We start from the raw sequence: 27,006 nt of genomic DNA, 5'->3' as shown, positions 1-27,006 counted from the left end.
GCAGGAGCTGCAGGTGCAGAACGTCTTTCGCGCAAAAGAGGAAAATGGACACGAAGTTGTTTTCCATTAGAAAAAATGGACCAGCTCTTATTTCTTCAGAGGTAAACTGGAAGTGAGTGTCTCTGGTGTGTTCACCGCATTCCTTTAGTGCTCAAGGACTATTCGGCACCACTGAGACCCATCATGGCGAAAGAACAGAATTTGCGAGGACAATTGGACAGAGGATCAACTGTTGGCAGGTTTTGAGAAACAGACGTCTGTTTTCAGATGAGAGATTAGCATTGGAGTTATGAAAGCTAACTTATGAAGTAGCATTAGCAGCAAATCCCTACTCTTTAAAGTGAAATTACGGCGTTAAATCACCCCAGGGTCTTTTTTTGGCAAATACGCATAAAGCACCGACAATGTAGTTAGTTAACCCAGAGTTTATTAAGAGTGCTCCGTTTTCTGTGTAGGGACTCTTCTCATGCTGCTGCAGAGGTTTGCTGTCATTTTCAGCAGTATTAGTGGTTAAAAAAGACATCTTAATGCCTTCACCGTGCTGCACCGAGGTAATCACTGTTAGCCACGTCCGGCTGTTAGCAACTCTCTAGGGTTTCTCCATTAATAGTTGTTAGACAAAAGAAATTGTCTCGATGGCTTATTGTCTGACCTTTTGCCGAAAAAGCCCCTGGGATGATTTTAAGATGGAATTCCAGGAAAGTAAATATCTTGCTTTCAGCTGAAATGCACAAACAATACGCTTTCTGCCCAGCACCCAATGACTGTCCAGTAAACATCGTGATACAACCGGGTGTTTTCGGCCTCCGGAGTTGGTGAAGACTAAAACGGGGCATAAAGCCGTGGATTTTGGACTTCCTGTCTCTCAAATTCAGCATATCAGCTTAAACGTGATACGTCAGTTTAATGCATACAGCTTGTTTCCACAAACATTGCGTTGATTTTTACATTTATTTTAAGAATAAATTTACCAATTCTTCAGGTGTACGGGCAAAGTCAAGGCCTCAACATGGTACACAATATTCACTCTGTTTAACCAGGAGCATCTTTACCAGATGATGAATCTATGCCTCAATCATTTTTGTTCAGTGATCCACATCCAGTGATCTGTGTAACCTTGCAGTGTACATTCCTCCCATACAAATATATCACACACTTGAAAGGAACAAGGTAGACACATGGCATCTCCCAGTCACATTTATTCCATCCCCATAACGTGACACTTGTGACATCAAACAGCTACAAGGATAAAATACATTTCAACATTCTGCATTCCATCACTATTAAATATCAGCAAAATGAAGTCACAGATGAACTAATGGACATGTTCATGATCATTTTATACAGTTAATGGATTATTATTTGACTAAATTAAACCTGTTGACTGCTGACACATCAGTTAATGGCTTGTTATTGGAAAAGCAAGACTATGATACAGCTCGGGCTTCTGCTCACAGACGGACGGAGCCACTGTTCAGAGATCAGACCAAAGGACATACAGTAGCTGGCAGCATTATTATTTAAGAGCGGGCTGACTTCTGATTTCTTTCTGAGGCTGAGCTTTAGTAGTGTGGGGAGCCAAAAGCTGAAGTTGTAGCAGTTTAAAGCAGCCTTGAACAAATGGGAACGACAAAATGCCTTCGGGGCTGTATTTAAATAAACAGGGCTACAGTGAGATGAAACACAAACACAGAGGCAGGATGGAAGTTTATCAAGAGCTTACTCTAGTGTCCACACTAGGTGCAGTTTTAGTCTCTTCGTCTTAGCTGTACTGTTCTTGAGGCTACATCAGAAGTACATCCCTTTTCCTCTGTCACGAGCATGCAATAATGAAGTGGACGCACCAAAATAAATTCTCAATTCATCTGTTGTCCTCTTCTACTCAACTGCATGACAGGATCTTCCTATTCTTTCAAGCAATTTCCACAGAGATGATTTTTTTTTTACTGGGGCAATTCAGCAATCATTGTCTCAATAAATATATGAGTGGCTCAGTGACTGAGTGTCAGTGGTCATCTGTCAACATAGTGATCGAGGAACCCGGAGTTTGTTTGTTTTCTAATCTTTTGTGACCCAGAGGGAGAAGAAAAGAGGAGAGGAAGTGGACAAAGGGCGGGAGGAGCTGTAGTGATTTCTAACTTAGTTAAGACTCAGGACTCGACCACAACCTTATTTCCACTTTGCAACCTCATCTCCTCCACCTCTCACACTGACCCCTCAGTTCTCTCCCAGCTTAAGCTGAGCAAACTGGTTGGCCATCTGCAGTGCCTCCTGCAGACAGTTTGGATTCTTGCCTGTTGCCTGGGCAGACATGTCTTTGCCGCCTCCTTTGCCGTCCAGCAGGGGGCACAGCTCCTGAACCCACTCGCTGGCCTTCAGACCGCGTTTGGCCACATCCTGCAGAGAGGAAGAGTGATAAGGGTTAAAGTGTGATTCTGGCGCAAAATCATCCTGTGGTCTTTGTCAACACTTGCGCACATCAAATAACCCATCGAGACAGTTTTTTTCATCTATGAACTATTTACAAAGAAATCCAGAGATGTTAACAGCCGGACGTGGCTAACACTGATTAGCTCGGGGCAATACAATGAAGGCATTAAAACGTCTTTTTTAACCACTAATACTGCTGAAAATAACAGCAAACATCTGCAGCAGCATGAGAAGAGTCCCTACACACAAAACAAAGCACCAATGGGCTCCTTCCTTTGGGATTGACTTTGGTAATCCACTTGAATGGACTTTACTATGAGAGGAGCTGGTACAGGGGCCAGTAGGTAAGTCTTTAAAACACTCTTTTAATAGACTCCAGGTTCACCAACTATGGTGTTGGTGCTTTGTTTTCTGTGTAAGGACTCTTCTCATGCTGCTGCAGAGGTTTACTGTTATCTTGAGCAGTATTAGTGGTTAAAAAAGACGTTTTAATGCCTTCACCGTACTGCCCTGAGAGTTAGCCACATTCTGCTGTTGAAGACATTTCTCCGTTAACAGTTCATACACACAAAAAAACTGTCTCAAAGGCTTATTTGATGTGTGCGAGTGAATTTCACAATAAATGTGTTCAAGACGTGGCACCGAATGGCTGACAGTGCGCTGCGTGACTGAATGAACGCGCACGTTACCTGTGGGACTTGACACAGGCAGGTGATCTTGCCGGCGTCTTGGTCTACAGTGAAGAGCATTGCAGCGGTCTGAGGAGACTGTGACTTCAGCAGCTTCAGTGACTCGTTCAGTGCCTGAGAGAGGAGAGGGAGAAATGAAGGGAGGGGAAAAAGGAGGGAAGAAAGAAAAAAAGTGTCCTCATCAGCACTATTGATGTCTCAAGGTTAAAATTAATGGGCCGCAGAGCTGATTTGGTCCCATGGCAATAACACATTGAGATAAGTCATGAGAGTGCCCTAGAAAATGTGCAATACTGCAGAGATAAACTGGATTTTAATGCTGTTTGTACTTTTAATTTATTTTTGTACAGGGTGCAGATGAAGTCCGGGGGATTTGGATGATAAATGTCCTCCTGTATGTTTATGTAAGGTCTTCTATTACAAGGACATAGTTCTTTTGGGCTGATAAGTCAATTCAGAGAACGCTATAAAAATCTAAATAGGTGTTAAATCTAAATAGAAATGGCTTTGTGCAAAGTCAGTACATCATTTCGGTCCATTTTTCAATACATTTCATGTTGGAGGTTGTTAAATATCCTAGAATGACTCTCACCTTAGCTGAGGCTCCCGTCTCCATCTCCATGACGAGCAGTGTTTGGTTGGGGCTGCTTTCGATCACCTCCTTGGTCTTTTCCAGGACTCTCTTCTGGATGTCAGCCTTGTAGTTGCGGTCCAAGTCATCCATGGTCTTCTTCAGGCCCTTTAGGGATTCCCTCATCTCGTCCTTCCTCCACTGGGAGATCATTGCTGTGCCGATCAACTGCAGAGAGGGCAGACATGTGGATACCCCAGCTCAGAGTTGTTCTGCTGGGATGTTTTGTGGGTTTCGGAGCACAAAAAAATGCGGTTTACCTCCGTCATGTCGGCGATGTCTTTCTGAATGTCCTTGTTCGGGGCCGTCTGCTGCTTCACCTTGTCTCCAAGTTCGGACAAAGACTGGAGCAGGGAATCAGCTTTCCTCTGGGCCTGGTGATTGTGAGACACAGAGGCGTGAGCAGTGGGCAGTAGTGAAACAAGAGCAAAGAGTGACAAAGTGGAGAGAGAGAAGAGGAAGAAAGAAAAAGAAGCAGAGTGTTGTAAGCAAGAAGGAAGAGAAAAAAGATAAAGAGGAGGATCAAACAGCAATCGTCTAAAAATAGTAAAGATTAATTTGTCCTGGGGGGCTGGAGAGAGGGAGGAAAATGCAAAATGCTCCTTTGTAGCTCCAAGTTCACCATTAGTTAAACACAAGCTTCATTAAAGTTTCATCACTGGGGTGCGTTTCACACAATAAGAACTTTCAGTAAAGTAAGTGTATGGTGATTGTTCTGTTGATGATTGAATGAACACATGAGCCAATTCAGCACCCGCACCACCATTTTAACTAGCTAACTTGCCAGACGCTAAATGAGTAAAATTTAACACAAAATGCTTCATCTACCCACTCGTCACCAGATGAGGGACAACTTTTTTCAGCTCATTGCAACTAGTGTAGCATGAAAGCCAGACTACCTGTGCGAGCGGCGCATGTGCGTCACCTAACCTGTTGCTTCCTTATTTTGGGCCACGACTCTGCTGCGGAACATCTATTTTTACAGTAAAGCAGTCTCTTGACGACCATATTGGCATCATAACAGCACAAACATCTTGTGAACAGAATCCTAACCTTTTCTGTCTAACACAAATAAAAATGACATTTCTAATCAAATGAAAAATTCATTAGTTAACAATATTTAGGCAATAGGCAAACTCAATGTAAAAAGGCTGACAGTACTTCAGGAACACCGCTGTCTGTGTGGACAAAGCAAGGCTGCCGTCACACACTACTCCTGCAGGTAGACTGGCCCGGTCTGTAGACCAGCCGGCTTTCGTCACATTTACATCCCTATTGCTGTGCAACAGGGAGGGGCGGGTGATATTAGATGGTGAAGGATTAAAACGTGATAAAGCAGAGAGATCGTAGTATCGTCTATATAAACACAAGATGATTAACCAATCATTGAAAACAAAACTACCGTGTTTAACAGCACGCGAGCATCAGACTACTAGAATGTGTGGAACAAGCTGTAAAATACGCGTTTAAAAGAGATAAATGTCCCGTGCACCAGCTGACTCCTAATGTGTTTCATAAGGAGGCACCTCCGTCACTTCACAGATCCCACTTTCTTCCCAAACATGCAACACACACACACACACAGTCACACAAGGTGCACACATCAGATGGTAACACAACAAACCTTTTCAACCACCTAAAGAGACAGCATCCTACACAGTCTGCTGAGAGTGAAACAGTGAGAAGTCCAGCCTCACCACAGCAGAGCAGCAGCTTTGTTAAAATGTCCACTGTATTTGGAACAAGTTGGCAAAATTAGACAAACTGATTCAAATCTGTTCAGAAAGCTTCTTTGGCCTAAATTATCTGTTCTATTTTTTCTCTTTTAGGGCTATAGCCTATTTGTACATAGGGAACACTTTGATTGCACTGTTCAGTAACTTGCAAAATAATTTGAAAAAAATCAATGATTTTTATAAAAAAAAACTGATAAATTTGGACTTTACTGTAAAAAAACAACAACCTATCACTATTATTTGTATCGTTGCCATATCGCCCACCCCTAGCAACAGGGATGTGAATGCAAGTGGTAACAGAAAAAAGCTCTTGTCCGAAAACACCCATTGTGACTTTTTGACCATCAACTCGCCACAACGAGCAATCATTTCATTAGAGACAGACATAAATTGTAGGAATATGGTAGGAATGTGGGTGGATATGTCACATGAGCATAATGCTGGGAGCAATATATGTCTGTCTGTGCGTGTGTGTCTGTGTGTGTGTGTGTGTGTGTGTGTGTGTGTGTGTGTGTGTGTGTGTGTGTGTGTGTGTGTGTGTGTGTGTGTGTGTGTGTGTGTGTGTGTGTGTGTGTGTGTGTGTGTGTGTGTGTGTGTGTGTGTGTGTGTGTGTGTGTGTGTGTGTGTGTGTGTGTGTGTGTGTGTGTGTGTGTGTGTGTGTGTGTGTGTGTGTGTGTGTGTGTGAGTGCGTGCGTGTCCCAACCTTCTGGGCCTCTGTTCCTGTCACAGCAACAATGCGGCGGATGCCCTTAGCGATGGCCTCCTCTGAGACAATGACAAACGGTGCAGCGTGACCCGAGTTCCGCAGATGGCTGCAGATAACAGAAACCAACAGCATATTACCAACAGCATCACACACAGCTGTGAGAGAAGGAGAGGAGGAGATCGGCCAAGAGGCAGAAGAAACACTGCAAGGAACAAAGGATTCTTTGAAGTGGCTGTGGACTAAAACAACATCAAAGAGGACATCAGTACTCACAACGACACTTTACTAAAGTGGAATATTTTAAAACCTGCAGCAGCATGAGATGGTGGGGACATCACCACCTATGCACTTTATTGGAAATCACTTGGACTCAGTAATTAAATGAAATGTCTTGCTATAATCCATGCGAGAGCGCAGAGTCTTGGCACACAGGTGAATTTACAGTCAAGAGCAGACACTGGATGAGTCAGTGTGAGTCTAATCACTGGATTGAGATCTCCAGGCCTTGTCTGCTCACAGTCAGTCGTCTCACCATTAAGACCCACAAATCCAATAAATGTTTCCACTTTACACACCGCCACAGGGCAAAGTCTGACACTTGTGAAAACCGTTGGCTTCATGCAGATGCAGACGTTTATTCAGGGAGATCTCTGCTTCTCCAAGTTGATGTGAGACCTTGGTAATAAGCCCTGTAATTACCAGCAACACTGCAGAGGTAATGATAAACAAACGCATCATCAAAGCAAGCTCATGGGACAAAAGTGGACTCAATTGATTTTTTTGTTCTGCTTTTTTACCAATGTTTAGACCTGGACCCGAATATATTTCATTGAGTATGTATTTGATTTTCATTCTGGATATTCATTTTTTTGTCTGTGCTCAATGTAGGTAAAGGTGAACTGAAAAATTCATTTTGCCGGTACATTCTTATACTATTTATTCTTTTTAGTTGCACTTTTAATGTGTGGAAATAATGAACCCTCTGATGGTGGGCGTCGAGCGCCTGACAGACAGCGGTGGGTGCACGTGAGTCCAGTGCCGCCCGTAGCCACGGCAGCAGGTAACTGAGTGATGTGATTTCTGTTACAGACATATTATTGAAAGTATTTGTTGGTAGAGCATCAATGTGTTTTGTTTGTATCTTTCTTTGACAATAGCTGACAATGGCTTTGACAATGGTATATTAAGAGCTATAGTTTCACTTTCACGGCAAAATAATGCCCATTTGTTAGCAGACAGTTGTTTTCCTGGCAGGAAGAGAGGAACAGTCTATGGCCACGCACAGAGATTGGAGCCAGGTGTCAGCTCACTTCATTTTCTCCACCGAATATACAAACACTAAAAAAATGGTAATTGGGACAGCCGTACAAGTTTGTTACTTGGAAATCCAGTGAGAATGGCACATTCACATTCAGATATGCCCATACATAAGGAAGCAAACTGTTAACTAGGGCTGGACCTGAATATTGGAATATTCGTTGGTTGGGTAGGTATTCGATTTTCATTTTCGGTATTCATTTTTAAGTTTTGAACAATATATATCTATATTTTTTCTTTTGTGTGTGCTTAATGTAGGCTATCAATAAATGTGAACTGCAAAACACATTTTACCAGTACATTCTTCTTCTATTTATTCTTTTTAATTGCACTATTAACATGTGGAAATAAAGACCCTCTGATCCGGGGCGGGAGCGCTTGAACCAGGACAGTGCGGGGGCACGTGAGTCCATGGTCACAGCTGAGTGATGTGATTTCTTATTTCTGATACAGATATCTTATCAAAAATGTTTTTGTTATAACATAAATGCGTTCTGTTTGTATTTTTCTTCGACAATAGCCGACGGTATATCTAGAACTATAGTTTCACTTTCACGGGGGGAGGGAAGATGGTGTCAGACTGTCGGATTGGGCTTCTTTTGCATTTCATAAGCACTGAATATTCGAATATCAAATAATAGTATTTGGGAAAGTCCTATCAATGTTTGTCACAAAGCATTTGTGAAACCCACTGAACGTACACTATCATTATGTGTGAGGACACCCTATGGCGCATGTGAACACGGGAGTCGCAGCTTCTCTGAGAAGCAAGTTATGTTAGCTTTAGCAGGAGTTCTGCTACATTTTAGCATAAAAGAATTTAGCCCCTGATAGAATTACCAAGATTTCAGTTCAACAAAAGGGTGTATTTTTTTTTATGAGAGATAATAGCTGGGGCGAAATCCTGCTAGCAGACTTAGGTAAAGCCTGTTTCTCTCAGAGTGCAGAAAGGAACAGCATCTTACAGTTTATATAGTATAGTATAGAAACTGTCATGCATATTTAACAACTTCATGGCATAATAACATTTTATAAGCCTATCTATACACACTATTGGTTGTTTGTGCCTCAGACTGACAGCAAAGACTGGAAACAGGAAATATGAATGTGCTGCTGTTTTTCCTTCCCTTCAATACTCCCATGGACATGTGTACACTATTTATGTGCCAATGATGTTGTCTTTTTGTAAAACAATGCGTAATATGAAATCCAATATATTTTCTGTCACAGCCGAATGCTACATTCTTAAACCATTAAACACGTTCTCCATAGGAGTTTTGTTGCCGGCTATTTTTGTCAGTACTAAAAGTGAAGTAAAGAGGTTGAGTGATTAATTGTGCCACGGCGGGCTGCTCTGTCTTCCCCTGTCACGAGTCAGCAGAAATACATGAGAAATGGAATAAATCCTCATACTCACGTTCCACCACAAAACTCAATGGAGGTGAGAGAACCAGCAGTACTATCGGGGTTCTCAAGCAGATTCTCAACAGGGATACCAATAGACACGACTCGGACGGGGTCGGGGTAGGTCTCATCGAACACGGCACGCAGACCCTGAATAGCCTTGGCTTTTGCTAGTGGGGCGTCCATGGCGTACACTGGCTGGAGAGAGCAAGGATGGGTAGAGAAAAGCACTGTCAACTGATGCTTTAGATGGAGTTAACATTCTGGAATATAATTAATACAGCAGAGGCGAGACAATGTGAAACTTCAATCAGAATCCAAGATTGGTACTTCCCTCAATTATCTCTTCAGCATTCGATTTTTTACCCTTTCATACAAACCTTCTGTTGATGTTTAGCTTAAAGGTTGATTATGTAGAATGAGCAGAACACCTCCATCTAGTGTCTCAAGATCGTGGTCACAACAACAACAAATAATTCCAGCAGTCGGGTTGCCAGGTTCGTTGCAGAGTGTCAGTGATCAGCCTGCTCCATGTCAGTGATGAATCAAACAGGGGAACCACTCATTTAGACTAATCTATTCATTTACAACAGTATTTAACATTAGCCAGTCTTCAACTGGAAGTCTTTCTGTGAGTGCTGTGGAATCCATTAGCTAGCTCTCAACTCTAAATGATTCTTGTTTCTGTAGCAACAACAGACAACCCTGGCAACCAGCAATGCCCAACGCTATTGGCTGCTACCATGGAAACAGAACGGGACAGGAAGTCAGTGTCAAACCTGACAATGTTTGTTTTTTTTAATGGAAAAGCAACTTTAATTTTGTACCCCTCAAAATGCCCTGTGGGTGTATTATTATTATTATTATTTTTATATATTTATTTATTTTTTATATTTATTTTTAGTATATAGTTTTTATTAAAGATTCTACATTTAACCTTTAAGGTAAACAGTTAGCTAGCTTTTGTCAGTCAACATAAATCTGGAGCGTGATTATTTCATGTATATTCTCCCACTGACCTTGGCTTCTTTTATCATGGCACAAGCAATCTCCTCAGTCCGGCGGACCTCCCCGGTGCTCAGAGCACCTTTAGCAGTGAAGTCAAAGCGCAAGCGGTCAGGGGCAACCAAGGAGCCCCTCTGGTCTGCCTCCCCTAAAACCCCCCGCAGAGCAAAGTTCAAGATGTGTGTGGCCGTATGGTTGCTCATGATGGGCCTTCGACGAGCCTGGAAAAAGAACACGGACAGATATATGTCAGATTAAGAAATCAGAGCTTCAACCAGAGGCTTCAAACGGACTGAAAATGTGTCAGACTTGATTCTATGGTAAAATAGAAAAATGCCTGCTTATGTTCTCACCTCATCTACACGCAAAGTAACGCTGTCTCCGACCTTCAGAATGCCGTAGACTGTCCCCAGATGGAGAACGTAACCTCCTCGAACCTGCGTATTCTTCACAGTGAACTCCATCCGCTGCAATGAAAGGAAGAGAAACAGACAGACAGAATGGTTGGACATGTTCTTGTTCTGCAAAAATGTTTCATATCCCTTCAGCTTAGTTTGTGATTGTGTGTATTTTGATCTAGCATCTGGTGACTTTTTTTATACTTGGGCTTCAAAGTTTTTGAAGTGTTTTAAGAGGTGGTGTCAGATACTGAAGAGAACATTACTTGTAACAGCGAACAGGTTGCTTTAACAACTCTTCAGAGCCTCAGCAAAAACGAGTATTCAAAACAAATATCAGGACAAACAAAAGACATCAACGCACCGACATGTGAATGGATTGCTTTTGACAGATGGTCTTCTGCAAACTGTGATGTGAATGTGTTTTCATGCCGTTTAGGTTGTCACTCATGATAAAGATGTGTTATCTTTCATCTATTCTTGTGTCAAAATTGTCATTTTTGTCACCTAACAGGAGGTCTTCCTGCCTGCAGGCAGTATTTCCACCAGCTATCAGATGCACCAGCCCAGTTTAAAAGGAGCTGTACTCAACATTCGGACCATTAATACAGCAGCAAACAAATATGTCATGTAAAGATATAGTGGAGTTATGAGAGCAGAGGATGAAGTCCCTCTCCCTCTGTGTGTGTGTGTTAATCTGAGTTTCTCTCTTTGTTGTGATAGATGTCCGGCTGAGTGTGGCCGTGAAAAAACATTATTGTTTCAATTATTGGAGTGAGAGCCCTGTGGAGCTCTTGTATTTCGAGTAGAGCACATTTTAAAGAAAAACATAGTCAGAGTCATTATCATTTCTCAGTCAAGTCAACAAGATGTGGATTCAGTTTAGTTTTGGCAGAAACACAGATTTTTGGTTTGTTTTACCTGGAATTTGGCCACTGTGTAAAAGCAACACACCCACTCTGAAAAATAACCTCAGACCTCATGATGTTTTTACAAAACACTCTCAACTCACTGATGCAAATTCTTTGCATCAACCATTAAGCAACTTGATAGCATGGATTACTAAGTGGAGGAAGAGAGAGAAAATAGCAAGGAGCCAAGAGAAGAGACAGGTCAGAGAAAAGGACAGAAAGTGTCCAGAGTTTGGGATCATTTCAAGCTGAAACTAAACAAAAACTGTTAAACCCAACTAGCTAACCACGATAGCACAATGTCAGTGCTTCAGCATCGATTCTGCACGTCCAGTCTCCACAGAGAGACCCAACACAAGGTGATGTAAAGGATGGTGCAAGGTGAGAACACTTTGACAACTTTCAACCGGCTCTGCCTCACTGCAGCCGGGCAGCACATGCAGAGGATACTGCACCGCTGTAGACTTATACATGTTCATCATGAGGTCAGCTTTTTGACAGATCATATTAATGGCTGCAAAGGATGCAGTAAATATGTGGATTGATCTAAAATTGACACCAATTAGTTTTTCATTTTAAGAGAGATGTATTCTTTTCTCTTCTGTATATTTACTATTACTCTTCAATCAAGCAAAAGTATTTCTTATCCATAGACTCCATTAATCAATGGAAATTAGAATTAAATTAGAAATTAAAGTAAAATAATCGATAGCTGCAGCTCTACTGCACTTACATCCTCTGAGCTGTCGTCCTCTCGCACCATGTAGCCCTCGTCAAATGTCTGCCCGCCCTGCTCGGCGTAGAAGGACGTCTGGTCCAGCAGCACGCCGCACTCCTGACCCGTGGTCACTTGATCACAGAAGGCACGGTCACAGCGCAGGGCCAGCACTGTGGCTGAGGTCTGCTCAAACTCTATACACGCAAGCAAGTGGAGTGTTAGTGTGTGAATGTTCTGAAAATACAGCTGTCCAACTGAATCTAAGGTCTATTGGTGAGAATGCAAGTCACTGACTGTAGCTGCCGTTTTCCTCAGAGGTGTAGTTGTATTTGGAAGAGTCATTTGTAGCGGGTATCTTCTTGGTTCTCAGCTCTTCAATGGCATATATGTCCAACATGATGTGGTCCACGTCTCCTGCGCCCTTACCCTGGGACTTTAACTACACACACACACACACACACACACACATACACACACAATAACTTGAGTTGTTATTCAGTTATTAACATAAAATCTACACAACACTTCACAGAATCAATGAGACATTCATTGAAAAAGTAACATCTTCAGTATAATTGATAACCAAGGCAAATCTGTTTACTTTACCTAATCTGCCGTTCCATCTGTGACTGGACAAAGGTGAGATTTAATCTATGTACATTAGGGCAACGTATCTCTCACCGCAGTCTGGCGCTATCTAATCTCTTGTCTTTAATTTATTACTTTATTTCTCTTTTATTTAGTGTGTGTATTAGTAATTGAAGGTACCTAGTAGAATTCGGGAGCAGGATCACACCTCAACAATGTCACATGTTTTTAAACACCCCTGTACACCTCCCTCCCACCCTCTTGTTCTACTCCATGTAGAGTCCTGAGGGGGTCCGTCGCGCCTTGTTGATACGGCAGATTACTCATCTAAGCTTCCCACATCGCATTCAGCAAAGCAAACTATCTCCAGGCAGTTTGCACAAATCAATTATGATTTTCATACATACATATCTGTACACTGTAGGTGATGTGTGTATATAGCTTTAATTCTATTTGATTTGAACGTATATAGCTGTATTCTGTTAATTCACTTTCTAAACTCTTGAGCTGCTGTAACGTGGAATTCTCTAGAGTGGGATCAATAAAATTTATCTCCAAATAACAACTTCATTTCTAAAAAATTTGGTGATTTCCTCTTAATGCATATATTTTCAGTTATCATCAGTTTCATAGAGTGCATGCGAGGCAACAATACTCCTGCACTCATCATGAATAAAAGTGTGTGTGCTTTCACAAACACTTGGTCTCTCTCTTATGATTCTTGTGAGCACTATGGAGTTATCTTATTTATGTATAATCCATCCGAAACACGGCCCTGAAAGACATCTTTATAAGCTTACTGCAGGGCTATTGTATTGGGTGTACCTCAGTAACCTCAGTGTACACGGCAGGATGAGGAGAAAATATACAAAGGTATAGTGCGTCAAACTACCGAGCTGCAGTGCCAGCATGGAAACAGACCTTAGTTCTGAGGCTGCAGTAAACTAGAAAAGAGATCAATCTTTTTGTGTGAAATCAAACAACAAGGGATTAGCACAGGGCTGTAAAGTAAATGAGGGTTTACGTAAACCGCAGGGGCACACCTCCTGATTCTGACTTACAGTGCAATACGGGAGAACGCTGACACAAAGCAAAATTGTGTTCAGTGGAGTTTCCCCTCACAGAGCAGTCAAGGCTAAATTAAAAAAAAAAAAAAATCGAATCTAAATATTAGACGTGTCCTTCACAATAGTTCCCTTCCCTCCACCCCTCCTTCCATCTCCTTACCTGTGCTGCCTTCTTCTCCTCTTCAAAGGCTGCAATGTCCACCATCATGCCCTTCTCCTCTGCGATGAGGGAGGTCAGGTCCAGAGGGAAGCCGTAGGTGTCATACAACAGCCATGCTGTGTCACCTGGAAACACACACACACACACACACACACACACACACACACACACACACACACACACACACACACACACACACACACACACACACACACACACACACACACACACACACACACACACACACACACACACACACACACACACACACACACACACACACACACACACACACACACACACACACACACACACACACACACACACACACACACACACACACACACACACACACACACACACACACACACACACACACACACACACACACACACACACACACACACACACACACACAGACACACAGACAGACATCTAGATGAAAAACCAAAGTGATTCACCTGAACACATCTTATTGTTAACCTACTGGACTGTTGGATGACACCAACTGTAATTTCACTATGGTTGTTTTAAGTTGTACAAGTCTTACAAGTCTGTTATCTGTGGCATGTGTTTGTGTTTGATGAATGGGTGATATATTCACAGAGGCGGCCCACAGGGCAGGTTTTAAGGAAATGCTCCACGGCTATCGGCACAACAGTAGAAACACAAATGTTTTATCTCGTGGCTCAAGGCCATTAACACAAGCTGGTGAGGAGAGATATAGAAAGGATAATAGGGAGACAAAACAAAAAAAACGGTACACTGAATCTGTTAAAACTATATCTATGTTCCAACAGAGTATTTGCAGCAGTTTCAACACATGATATCTTACAACAAACCTCAGGTCTTTCCACTGAAATGATCAGCAGATGACACCTAACGTGTGCACCTGCAAGTGGCATGATTCTCGTTAACCGTGTCTCACCTGGAATGGTCTTGCTGTCTCCCAGACTCGCAATCTTCCTATCGAGGATACGGCGTCCTCTGCTGAGGGTTTTGAGGAACTGCACCTCCTCCTCATTAATAACGTCCTTCACCATTTCTGGATCTTTCTTCAACTCCGGGAATGCATTGCCCTGGAGAATAAGTGAAAGAAAACAGGGATCGAAGATGGGGCGAGAGAAGCAGAGAGATGAGATGGGAGAAGAGATAAAAGAGGGAACATAGAAAGGAGGGCACCATTTATAGCACTAGAAGTTGCTATTGTCTTAAATACTGATAGAAAAATCTACCACTCTTCACCTGACTCTCTCATCCATTTTAACAGTTCAGACTTGTACGAAACACCTACTGAGGCAATCACCGGTTTAAAACGTTTGCTGACGTGTCACATTCAGACCATTGGGGCTCAAAATAAAGACAGTGAAGAAAGTAAATCTCACCAGGGAATTGACCACCACATCCACCAGAGAGGCAAAAAAGCCTCTCTGAGCTCCCAGCTTCTCGTGAGAATAACGGACAGCTCGACGCAGGATCCTCCTCAGCACATAGCTAAACAAGATGGAAGCAACATAACATTACAAAGAAGTATTCAAAAATGAACTGCATTCATCGCCATGCTGTCTGAAATCTTGTGTTCTGACAAACAATCTATGGTCTGTTTGCCAAGAACCAATCTGGAAATATAAAGTATATCAAAGACATAATCATGTATGACATCAAAATCTCAAAGAATTAAGTAAAACAGTGTTGCACACACACATTACAGTATACTGCGCTCCAACTGCTACAGGTGGTGTCTATGCCTGTGGCATTTTAGGTTTGGAATCCCCTCCCCGTTTTGCTCTGCAATGTTCATGTCTCACCCCCTTCCGGTGTTGTCAGGCCGGCCGCCATCAGACAGGGCAATGGTGATGGTTCGGGCGTGATCAGCCAGCACGCGGTAGGCCATGTCAATACCGTCAGTATCCTCAGCACCTACCATACCGGTGTAAGGTCGAGCACCTGTACCCTGAAACAAACACAAGTGGATAGTGTTACAGTAGTTTTTTAACACAAGACATGTTGAGTACGGAAATGTTTTTTGCTGGTATGGCTCTTTCTCCTAGTAGGTTTTGTCAGGGTTGGCTGTCCATTCAGTTTAAAGTATGTTTACTTGAACAGCCACGTAAGAGTGGGAAACCTAACGAACACTGTTCTGTAAGCAGCATGAACGGGGAAGAAGACAACCAGCCAGTGGCATTATTCACTGCTGTTTATCTTCATTAACTCGCCTGAACACACACCAGGATGCTGATAACCACACTGACCTCTATACACATCAGACTGTTATAGTGGTTCTAACCCAATTCAGGGGCGAACACCGGTATTTTATAATTATTATTGTATTTGTTTTTCACATTAAACTCGATTTTATTGTCCTATAAACAACCAACATGATGTTTAACTTGACTAATAGATCGACAGAAATATAATCACCAACTATTCTAATGATCTGTTAATCGTCAAAAGTCAGAAATGCAAAAATGTCAGAAAATGCTGTTTTCAGTCTCTCAAATATGCAGATCTTCTTTTCTCTGGTTTATATTATATACGTCATCCCATATATCATAAATGTCAAGCAGCTTCAAACACTTAATTCAAAGCACCTATATGAGCCCTGTAGATAACTCCTTCAGTGCCCCTCCCCACTCGGTGGCAGTGGTTTTAGACCCGGAAATAGAACAGAGCAGGAAGCAACAGCGCCGATCATCACTACCAAGAAGACCCATTTCTGTCGTAATTCTGTCAAAAAGTCCTCCATTTTCCAAGTCGCAATTTTGACAAAGGTGAACCGGAAGAAAAAGCTGCATTCTGACGAGCTGTATGTTGGTGGAGCACCTACTGTACCGGAGGAAGAGTAACTCCTGTAATTGCCTCATATTTCCCCGTTCCTGTAAACGTGGGCACCTTCAATAATCTGATTATTCCCCTTAATTCCATATTCCGGTTACTGCTGTGCATGTAAATGCACGGTGCTGAAACAGAGCAACTATTGTTGGTAGTGAGAGCAACAAGTTAGCAGACTGCTGGGTCAGTCCAGAAGCTCCCTGATGCATATCCAGCCCCAGCATGAGGAGGGGAGAGAAATGAGACTGTAAATAATGTAAATAACATCTCTGCTCGCTCGCCAGCTATATTTTTAACTCTCAAACGCAGTGCATGGTGTTAATGTGTTTGAAAGTCTAAATCAGGGGGAGGTGTGTTCTATTCTGACGGCCTATCGTAGCTGGGAGTTTATTGGATATTGTGACGATGAATGTAATAAAGATCAGATCAGCCTTGAACATTTCTAATCCCATTTAGATCCCTTTCTTTTTACTAAATCTGAATGTTGCCTTGAACAGTGTGATAAAACGGAAAGTTATTGAAATGCTGTTCAGCACCTGACTAGCAGCTGGGTGTTTAATTTCTCCAACAATAACAATGGCGGATTAGCCAAAAACAACACCATATCTTCTCATCAGATTATTGGGCAAAAACAAAGTTCAGGCAAAAACTTTGGTGTTGAAGGTTACATTTGTGGTTAATAACTTCCAGTGTTGAGGGAGCAGCTATTTCTCACTCTAATGCAGAAATTCAGGTCACACACCTCTTTATTTGCTTTGAAGTGCACCATTACTAATTAGCATTAAATAACAAATGCACTTCACTTCCACTCAGTTACACAATCTGGGGTGTTTCAGTACCTTCTGAATGGCTTCAAAGTACGGGATGAAGAGGTCAGTGTCATAGTTGGACATCTTGTTCTGCAGGACAGACACCAGGCGCTCCAGGCCCATCCCTGTGTCGATGCTCTTCTTAGGCAGTGGCTTCAGCTCAGTCTCTGACTCCCTAAGCAGGGTGGAACAAAAAAATAAAGTTATAAACACAGATTCACTGATCGGTAAATTAGTATGGACTATTGATGGGGCAGTCTCAGTGGAAGAGCAATAGGGATGTCACAAGAACCAATGCATTCCTTTTCTGATTCTGATTTCTCACCAAATTTATACAAATCGGCATTTCATGGGTTCCCTTTGATTTTAAAATCAGCCCTAACCTGCAAGTCCAATGCTGAGTTGGAGTCAACCTGCCCCCCTGCCCCTTGCCCTCTCTCTGCCCATTTGCACACTTTATTACATTTTTCAAAAAGATGCAGTGGGCAGAGTTAGGCTCCGACATGGGGGTGAAGTTACACTTTAAATAAATGCCCACCAGCACAGGAGAAAAATGAATATCTCCTCATCTTCTTGCACACTGATGGCTTGATTGTTGCTTTACTGTACAGCTTCTACCTTAGGTGTGCATTTGTCTAGTGGAGGATCATACAGTCATGCTTCTCACATCCAATTTTCGATTATTTTGGACACAAGCAATTATTCTCCTTTTTATCCTGATACCATTCCTGCTTTGGGCCCCTGTCATCAAAGTATAGACATTTAAAAGAAAAAAAAACACTTTCAGAAATTAGATTATGGGCTCACACTGCCAAGTTATCAGATTTCTTTAGCTGAAACCTACTTGTATTTACCTTGATCCCCTGACATGAAATCGGTCTACTGTTGAGATGGTCGTTCATAAAACCAGATCACTTGTAAACTACTGTACATTTCTTTAGACTGCACAAAAAATAGAAGAACTGTGGAGGGACGGTGTGTACATTTGAGCTGTTGCATGTTGTACAAAACAGATGACAATAAAAGATGTATCCAAATTCCAACAACACCTGGCCTGATCAACAATAAATAATCTAGGTGTTGACATGTGAATAACTGCATCAGTTTGACCAGAAAACCTGTGAACAATGTGTGTGGAATGAAAAATGAATGCATTAATCTGAAAAAGGAATTATGTGGTAAACATATGACTAGAAATAAAACGTCCAGAAATAAACAAAAACACAAGCAGATGATGAAACACCAGCAATTTTACAACATACGGTATGCAAAGCATTTTGAAAAAGCTTTGCAGAAAGAGAATCACGCTGCAATAAGCTTACAACATAAGACTTTCGACTAAAATTTGACGCAAATGGATGATGACTGCATGATTCAGAAAGGCTAATGCTAGGTCGACAGCAAATATTCTGCAATAAATTCTGAATCCTCAATGTTAACATAAGTCAAAACCTCAAAGCCTTGCAGTTCAATTCCTCCACCAACCAGTAAAGTTGTTTGCATCCAACTGTTCAGACTTACATCATATGTGAAGTGAAGACGTTGAAGGAATTTAATTAAAAAATATCATCCTCATCATCATCATCATCATCATCATCATCTTCAACCGCTTATCATGTCACGGGGGCAGCAGCTTTAGCAGGGGATCCCAAACTTCCCTTTCCCGGGCCTCATTAACCAGCTCTAACTGGGGGATCCCGAGGCGTTCCCAGGCCAGTGTGGAGATATAATCTCTCCACCTGGTCCTGGGTCTTCCCCGAGGCCTCCTCCCAGCTGAACGCGCCTGGAACACCACCCTAGGGAGGCGCCCAGGGGGCATCCTTACTAGATGATCCTGAACCACCTCAACTGGCTCCTTTCAACACAAAGGGGCAGCGGCTCTACTGTTTTCCTCATTTCCCTCTCTCTCCAGGTTAGGACTAGTGATAAGAGACCAAACTAGTTCCCATCACAGAGTTTTTTCTAATGCTGTGCATAAGTTGGCAAGTTGGCAAAGATGTTTCTTTTTCTTAATTGTTGTGTCTGTTTGCATATGTGTTGAGCTCTCAGGGCCACCTACTTGACAGATATTCTGCACTGATAATCGTGCGGTAAATGTACAGATATTTTAACATAATCTGATCAGCGCGCACATGTGTGTGTGTGTGTGTGTGCGTGTGTATCTGCTACCTGTTGAACTGGATGAACACCAGGTTCCAGATCTCCAGGACATTGGGATCGTCCATGTTCACCAGGTGAGAGGCGTCCCTTCCTCCAATGCGGTCGTAGTGGATCTCACTGCAGGGACCGCAGGGACCGGTGTCTCCCATCTCCCAGAAGTTATCCTTCATACTGCCTGGCAGGATGCGAGCCTCCTCCATTCTGAGAGAAACAGAGCAGAGAGAGAGGATATAAATAAATCATTTATGTTATTACGTTAAAAAAAAAAAGGTTAGTGACATTAGGACATATGCCATAAGTGTGAAAGCCTACCCTCTATGAAGAAAACATATTTTTATATGGGTGCCTTTTCTGCTTTTCGATTCATTCATAATGTGCATATTTACCCACCAATACTTCATAACTGTCATAATCTGCCTGATCAATAAATGTAATAACATTGCAGCCACAAAATGTAGAAAGATACGACAAATAATTGACATATAATAAGGATAAATTAAGTTTGTTTGCACTGGTAACTGTGCGGTCAATACAGCATGCGTGCGTACGTGCGTGCGTACGTGCGTGCGTGCGTGCGTGCGTGCGTGCGTGTGTTAAGGTCGTTTAAGAGGAAAGACTGTACTGTAAAAAAGGGGTACTTTGAAGTGCTGCAGGGTGGACATGTAAATGATTTGTAGAGGAAGTAAGGGGAACTCCCAGCAGATGATACATATCACAGTTGATGGTGATTATTAAAAGTGGCTCACAGATGCCCAACTGTACAAATGCCTTCATCTGATGTGTTCATCAATAGACCTTTGTCCAAGATAGGCTCACCCTAGGTCGATCCAGATCTGTTTACACTCCAGGTCGGGCTCCAGGCCTGCGTCAGCGTTACCCCCAAAGTAGGTGACATACAGACGATCTATGGAAATACCAAACTCCTGGGTCAGCAGCTCCAACGCCATCTTACAGGCCAGGTGCTGCAGTGGAAGGAGGGAAGATGCAGAATGAGCGGAGGGAGGAATGAGATGAGTAAGGCCACACACAGCACGTTCGGCAGTATACCCGTTTCACAGTATAGTGAGGTATGAAAATCGAGGGTCGACATTTTCTTATCTACGGCATTGAAAAAATTTGAATTATTTTCATAAAAGGGACACTTTTTAAAGTTTTTTAAAGTGTTTGTTTAACCAAAATAAAACTTCTGTTTTCATTCATTTAAGGGTCACCGTAACTGATAATACTAAAAATAATAATTATGTGAAAATCTCATACTGATGCAACCCTTATCTGGATTAGAGAGGGGCAGGCCAAAGAGGGGATAAGAACCCCAAAATGATACACATAATCTAAATGAAGTTATTCTCCTCACTGAGCCAGTTAAGTTGACACACTCACATGGCTAACTGTGATGCTACGATGGAGGGAAAATAAATTAACTCAAGCAGTGGATAGATTTCAGATTCTTTCCTGGAAAAAGGAACCTGACGTCACCACTTTTTAGGGAGAAACATTATTTCCAATGGATTTGTGACTCCAGCAGTCATATCTGAATTCCCTAACTCTGGGAACATTCTCCTTATGGGCAGAAAGAAACGTTTTGCTAAATTACGGCATTTTTTTACTCACAAAACCACATGCTCATAGTAAGGCAACAAGATTATTGTGCTTTCTGCATATCATTCTGTATAAATTACCACTTACCTACATGACAAAATGAAGGGCACTGCAGCAGTGTACATATTGGCCAAAACATAGCAAGAAAATGCTAGACTGGCATCACCAGACAGTTAATTTTGATTTCAAAGGGTGTAATCAACACAAATGGATAGACTTACAACCAATCAGAGCCATGAGGCCATGGTGCTTGGTCAAAGGAATACAATGGCAATACAGTAAAAGAATATCGAGTCATATTTGATCAGGACTGCCTCGTTTGGTCTGAGTTTTCGTGAGCCTGGTAAACTGCGCTGGACGAACCTGTAGACTGGACCATAACGCTGTCACTCATCATCTTAAACCCTCCCCACATGAGATAAATGATTGTGATGGGTCTGTACATTGTCAGGCTGCTGGAAAACAGTCTGAATGGCAGTGGGGCCGGACCAGACCCATCTACCAGAACAAATGAAAAAGGAGTTTGGCAGGTTTGGCTGGTTCCCAGGCTAAGATATATCAGTCCAGCAATCACAAAGTAACTTTGAGAAAAAAATAGTAACACTGACAAGTAGATTTTTCAACTGTAAAATGCTGCTTAATATCTTGGTCACAATTTTACATTAAAAAAATGATTATTGAATTTGATTCAAAAATAGTCTATGTTATGTGTGAAATCAAAATATATTACTATCTGCTGATGCTAATGTATGGTGACAAAAAAAGTGACACAACTGAATAGAATGACAATACCTTAAAGTAGTCACCAAAGGACCAGGACCCCAGCATCTCGAAGAAGGTGTGGTGGTAGACATCTTTACCCACATCGTCCAGGTCGTTGTGCTTGCCTCCTGCACGGATACACTTTTGGGTGTTGGCAGCGCGATGCAGTCTGGCCATTGGGTGGGATGGGTCGATGGTGTTGAGGAAGATGGGCTTGAACTAAGACGAAGGGGTATAAAAAGCTCATTTGTGAGTTGTGTTACATTGAAAGTTTGCTGGAAGAGCCTTATGATTTCAGCTCTGAGTCAAATGTCAGTGAGTACTTCTAAAAGAGCCATTCTGAAGGAGAGAGGAATAAGGAGACGCAATAGATCAGCGTACCTGGTTCATGCCAGCATTGGCGAAAAGCAGCGTGGGGTCGTCCAGTGGGATGGTGGATGACGAGTGGACGTACTTGTGCTCATAGCGACGGAAGAAGTCGATGAACTTCTCACGGATTTGAGCTGCAGTCAAAGAGGAGTCCATTTCTGATGCTGTCTGTGCAAAAATACACACAAAAAATACTGTCACCATCAAGTATGTTTAAATAGTAGGCATGCCACGGTTCTCAACAGAATATTGAACCTTATGGTACGCCTTCCACGGTTCACTACGCACTTGTGAATTGAGTTTTTTTTCAGTTTTGCAATAAAATGTCACGTAATTTCATGGGAAAACACCTCCTTTCCGGGTAAATACATACACCAGTTCTTTCGTTCAATTCCGGTCTGACCGCAAGACTAGAAATCGCTGGATAAAACTGATCAGGTGAAGCTCAGCCGAGGTGGAGGGAAAGCGTGATGACGTGACGTCATATAGAAGACATGAAATGTAGTCATTCTCATTAGGCTTTTTTGACAATAAACGGTCAAACTCTTAACATAAACAAATATCATTTAACTATGCAAACATCATATCTGTAATGTTGGGTTTGTTTTTTTTATTGTTCAGAATTAGATTGAATATCCACTGTGTCTATACCACTGCTGTACTAGCATGTTTTTTTTAAATAACCAAGGCACTTCTACAACAAAAAAATGGACAGGACATCACTTTTCATCACTGCGCTTGTTTGATCCTCAGCAACAAAGTAATGTGTAAGAAACCCACTCCAGTTAGTGAACTGTGGAAGAGACTGAGTCAGAATGGACCAAGATCAAACCAGAGCAGTGTGAGAAACTAGTGATGTCCTGTGGGTGCAGATGTGCTGAAGTCATTCAAAGCTGTGGCCTCTACACTTCCTGTTCATTTTTGAATCCTAGAGAAGAAAACATTGTTGAAATCTTCTCTTCTGACACAGTGAATACTGTTGTCTAAGTTTGATCTCCAGTGTATATGTAATAGAAAGACAAACTGTTGTCCTATAGCTGTTCAGGCCAAAGGAAAACTAAGTAATTAGTCAAATCAAATATAACTGGTCTACTTATCCAATTAAAAGTTTTTTTTTAAAGTTACTGTTTGGAATTACATCCCTTTAACGAAAAGCAACAACTGTGCCTATTCTGCTTCTTGTGTGTTTACAGCTGCACCTTCTAAAAGCCAGTTAAAGCGATACCTTCCCCACTCATTTAAAAGGAGGAAAGGCAAAAGGCTTGCGGGCAGCAGTCATCCCAAGGGCAGGCTCTCTGAACTACAGCCCAAACCTGAGTCGGATTCGTACATCCAGATTGGACTGAGTCAGTGCCAGCTTGGCAGTTATGCATTGTCTGAAGAGCACAGACTAGAGGGTCTGCTGCCTTGTCCACCCAGTCATGCTCAACAACAGCGGGGACTGTTGTTCTGATCATATGTGGACAAACCTGGTTGAACTCCTCCGTTGTGATTATGACAACAACTAAGCTATCAAAACAGCTGAACTCTTAAAAAACTGACAGGAATAGGAGCTGAATGAGTCGGTGTTCTTCTGTCACAGCAATCCTTGGCATCTGAAGGTTACAAAACTTTACTGCTAAATATCATAGAGAATACATTTAGTTTTTGGAAAAATGTGGCATCCCTCTCCCAGGCTTTCTAAACAGTCTAACGGCGACACTGCAAAACTGCTACTCTTCTAGACTGCTGTAAAATTCCTTGTTATATGCACCATAAGGCAACTGCACAAGTTACGACCAGTTCAACCAGCTGAGCCTTTTCTGCAAGTCTTCTACACTCCTTCTAAATAGACATAGCAGCAAAGCTCAGGGAATGCTATTGCTTGTTGGTATATAATCAATATTACATGTTATCTAAAGAACAAAGTTTTAAAGATGTTCGTCTCTAGACCTATAGCAAGGTGGGCAATATGACCATCCTTTGTCTGAGATGATTGTCTATAGATCGTCAAGCGGTCGTGGACTTTGCCATACTGTTTATACCACGGTAGCTATCCTTTCAATATCTTCAGTTGTATTGAGCCACTGTGGGCTATGTTGCCAATAAATGAGCAGGAATGCTTTATAGCAAAACTGAATTAGATTTTTGCATGTGATAAAGAACCTTAATATATCTGGTATTTAATTGTCTGGATAAACCACTGAACTGGCATCTCCATTTGGTTATTCTCAGTTGATTTGACAGAATATTTATTTGAACTATTCTGTAGTTGTACACATATGAAGACATTTAATGTACAGTATTTGTCAACAGCTTAATGGCAACCTCTACTTCTATGTGCCCAATGATGGAGTTATTAGGCTAGTCATTAGCTAATACTAACCACTCAGCTATATCTGCTTACAACTACATTAGAGTGGATTACAAACCAATAATGAAATGTATCCATACTTGTTATAAATGCTTAGCAGGAGGAGGACAGTAAAGTGTTATTTAATTATTTCACAATATATGTCCACTTTCAATCTGTCAATTAATTTCCAGAGTAAAAGTTAAAGTTGTACTCCATAACAATAGAGAAATCTTGTGTCTTAGCGGCCTCTTTGGCAGTGAGATGTAACATTCTTATCACGTCCAAGGTCACTATGAGTGTTGACTCTTTTGCAAACTTTATTGAAACACATTCACCTCTCTACTTCCGGCCCGCCCACCGGCACAGAGTTATTGTCCACAACTCAAAAATTTTCAATTTACTGTCATAGAGGAGAAAATAAACCAGAAGATTGTCACATTTAGGAAGCTGGAATCAGAGGATTTTTACCAAGTAATCGATCATCAAAATAGTTGGTGATTAATTTCCTTTTTTTTGCTTAAAAATGCTTAATTTGCTTAATTATAATTAATAATACTCAAAGTTATTTGAAATTATTAAGCTGTCAATCAACTAATATGCATGTTTTGGCCTACAGTCCGTTTGTAAGGTGTGTGTCCTAACAAGCTGTCTTAACAGAAGTGCTCTACTCTCATTTCCCTCCAACAAAATTCCCTTTGGCTCTTCTCGTAAACCAACAGCCACTCAGGAATCCTGTGAGGTAGCTGCAGGGCACTGCTATTAAACTTGGAACCGGTTTAGTCCAAGTACTTTTGGATCTGGATTTGTTACTAAATAGCTGTGTTCTTTTACTACAGTATGTCCTCACTGAATCACTCAACTTACAGATGATTTGACTTTTGTTGGGTTCTTGGTGCACACCGTTTTTTAATCCTAAATGCAAACAACAGTCTGAAGAGCCCCCATCTGTGCCTTGGTTGGTCATACAGCATTTAAGAGTGTAATAGTGAGTGTCAGGTAGAGCTTTAGTAGTGTTTATGTTACAGTTGCCATGATGTACCTAGGGGGGGGGGGGGGGACAATAGGAGCAGCAGTGACAGAAGGAAGGAAAAAAAAGGACTTGCGATTGAAAGGTCTCATCAATGGGCCTGAGTAAAAGAAGGGAAACGAACTGCATTGTGCATTAAAGCATTTAAGGATTTGAATTCACTTATCTTCTCAAACAGTGTTTTTGCCTCACAACCAAGGATCACCATAGCTACCATCAATGATGTCTATATTTAAAAAGGCAGCACAGTAAAATTCCCTTGAGTGGATTCATTCGTAAACTAGCTGGCAAAGGAAACAACCCAGCCGGTGCCTTCGGCTCTCTGGGGCAAGCAGGAGGACGTAAACAACCAGCATCCCCGTCCTGACTACCACACCAGCCTGGTGGCAACCAGAGAACGTGGAGACATTTGGGGGGTAGGATGGAAATGTTTTGCCGCTGTTATATAAAAGGGCTTATTGTGAGGAAGATGAGACTTCACAAAGGACATGGGTGAGACAGAAAATAGGGTATAATAACAGACAACAGGAGATTACAGCAACAACTGGGAAACTATGCACTTTTAAGGATGTAAAGAAGGATACAAATCAGGTCCAACGTAATTTGTCTTGCTTCTTATTTGTCATATCATTACACTGACAAAGAGCTCAGGACCACAACTCAGAGTAAGTCACTGGAGCAGCCCTGTGATTTGTTTCCAAAACTCAGTTTGGTGATTTCTACCATTGGGTAGGCCAGCAACTTGATAAAATACTGAATATCCGCAGGTCTAACATAAAGTCTCCAAGTCTTCTTTTTCTCCTCCTGACTAAAACGCAGCCCCCTCATGTCCCCTTCGTTCCTCTGCTGTAAACAAGCGCACGGAAAGTGTTGCCACAAATAGTACCGGTCATGTTAGCCATCATTCCTCTGACAATGCGTCTAAATGCCCGAATGCAGCGTTGTCAGCCCGTCAGCTGGAGGCAAACTGCTGTGTTGGGCAGGTGCACTGGCTTCACAGGCTGACGTTAGCAGACGAACTGTTAGCCTGACAGGCTACCTTTATGTCCAGCCCGAGAGAGATTTTAGCACGCAGCTATAACAGAAACCCCACCTTACTGAATGGTACGGTACACGTTATTTACTCCAACAGCATCTGAGCAAAAGATAATACTCACAGAAGTGGCAATTCACGCAGAATGAATCGGTAACTTCTCCCTGACACTGCTCTAGCCCACGCTGCTCGACCAAAGGAAAGCAGAAGCAGTGAACACGCCTACGGCACATGCGCATTGGTCCTTCCGCACCGGTGCTTTGGAATCGTCGGTTTCTATTGGACAAGGCCACTGTCAATCTTAGCCGAGCCCGCCACAT

General features: G+C 42.1%; 1 protein-coding gene across 1 annotated transcript; it reads right to left on the bottom strand.

Moving 5' to 3' along the window:
- Positions 1-1,181: 1,181 nt before the first annotated feature.
- On the bottom strand, positions 1,182-26,900 carry aars1 (alanyl-tRNA synthetase 1). The gene is made up of 20 exons (XM_083916029.1): positions 26,811-26,900; positions 22,304-22,459; positions 21,953-22,141; positions 20,378-20,523; positions 19,571-19,762; positions 17,432-17,576; positions 15,569-15,714; positions 15,146-15,254; positions 14,689-14,839; positions 13,761-13,885; positions 12,240-12,384; positions 11,961-12,139; positions 10,272-10,385; positions 9,933-10,139; positions 8,927-9,111; positions 6,190-6,298; positions 4,011-4,124; positions 3,712-3,918; positions 3,120-3,233; positions 1,182-2,397 (listed from the first exon to the last, which is right to left on the bottom strand). Exons 2-20 carry the CDS (start codon positions 22,445-22,447, stop codon positions 2,218-2,220), a joined length of 2,901 nt encoding a protein of 966 aa, XP_083772155.1. The 5' UTR covers positions 22,448-22,459; positions 26,811-26,900; the 3' UTR covers positions 1,182-2,217.
- Between the last annotated feature and the right edge of the window lie 106 nt (positions 26,901-27,006).

Source organism: Echiichthys vipera (genome assembly GCF_963691815.1).
Source record: "Echiichthys vipera genome assembly, chromosome: 7".
In the NCBI taxonomy this organism is placed as follows: Eukaryota; Metazoa; Chordata; class Actinopteri; order Perciformes; family Trachinidae; genus Echiichthys; species Echiichthys vipera.
This window is presented reverse-complemented; position numbering and strand designations above follow the sequence as displayed.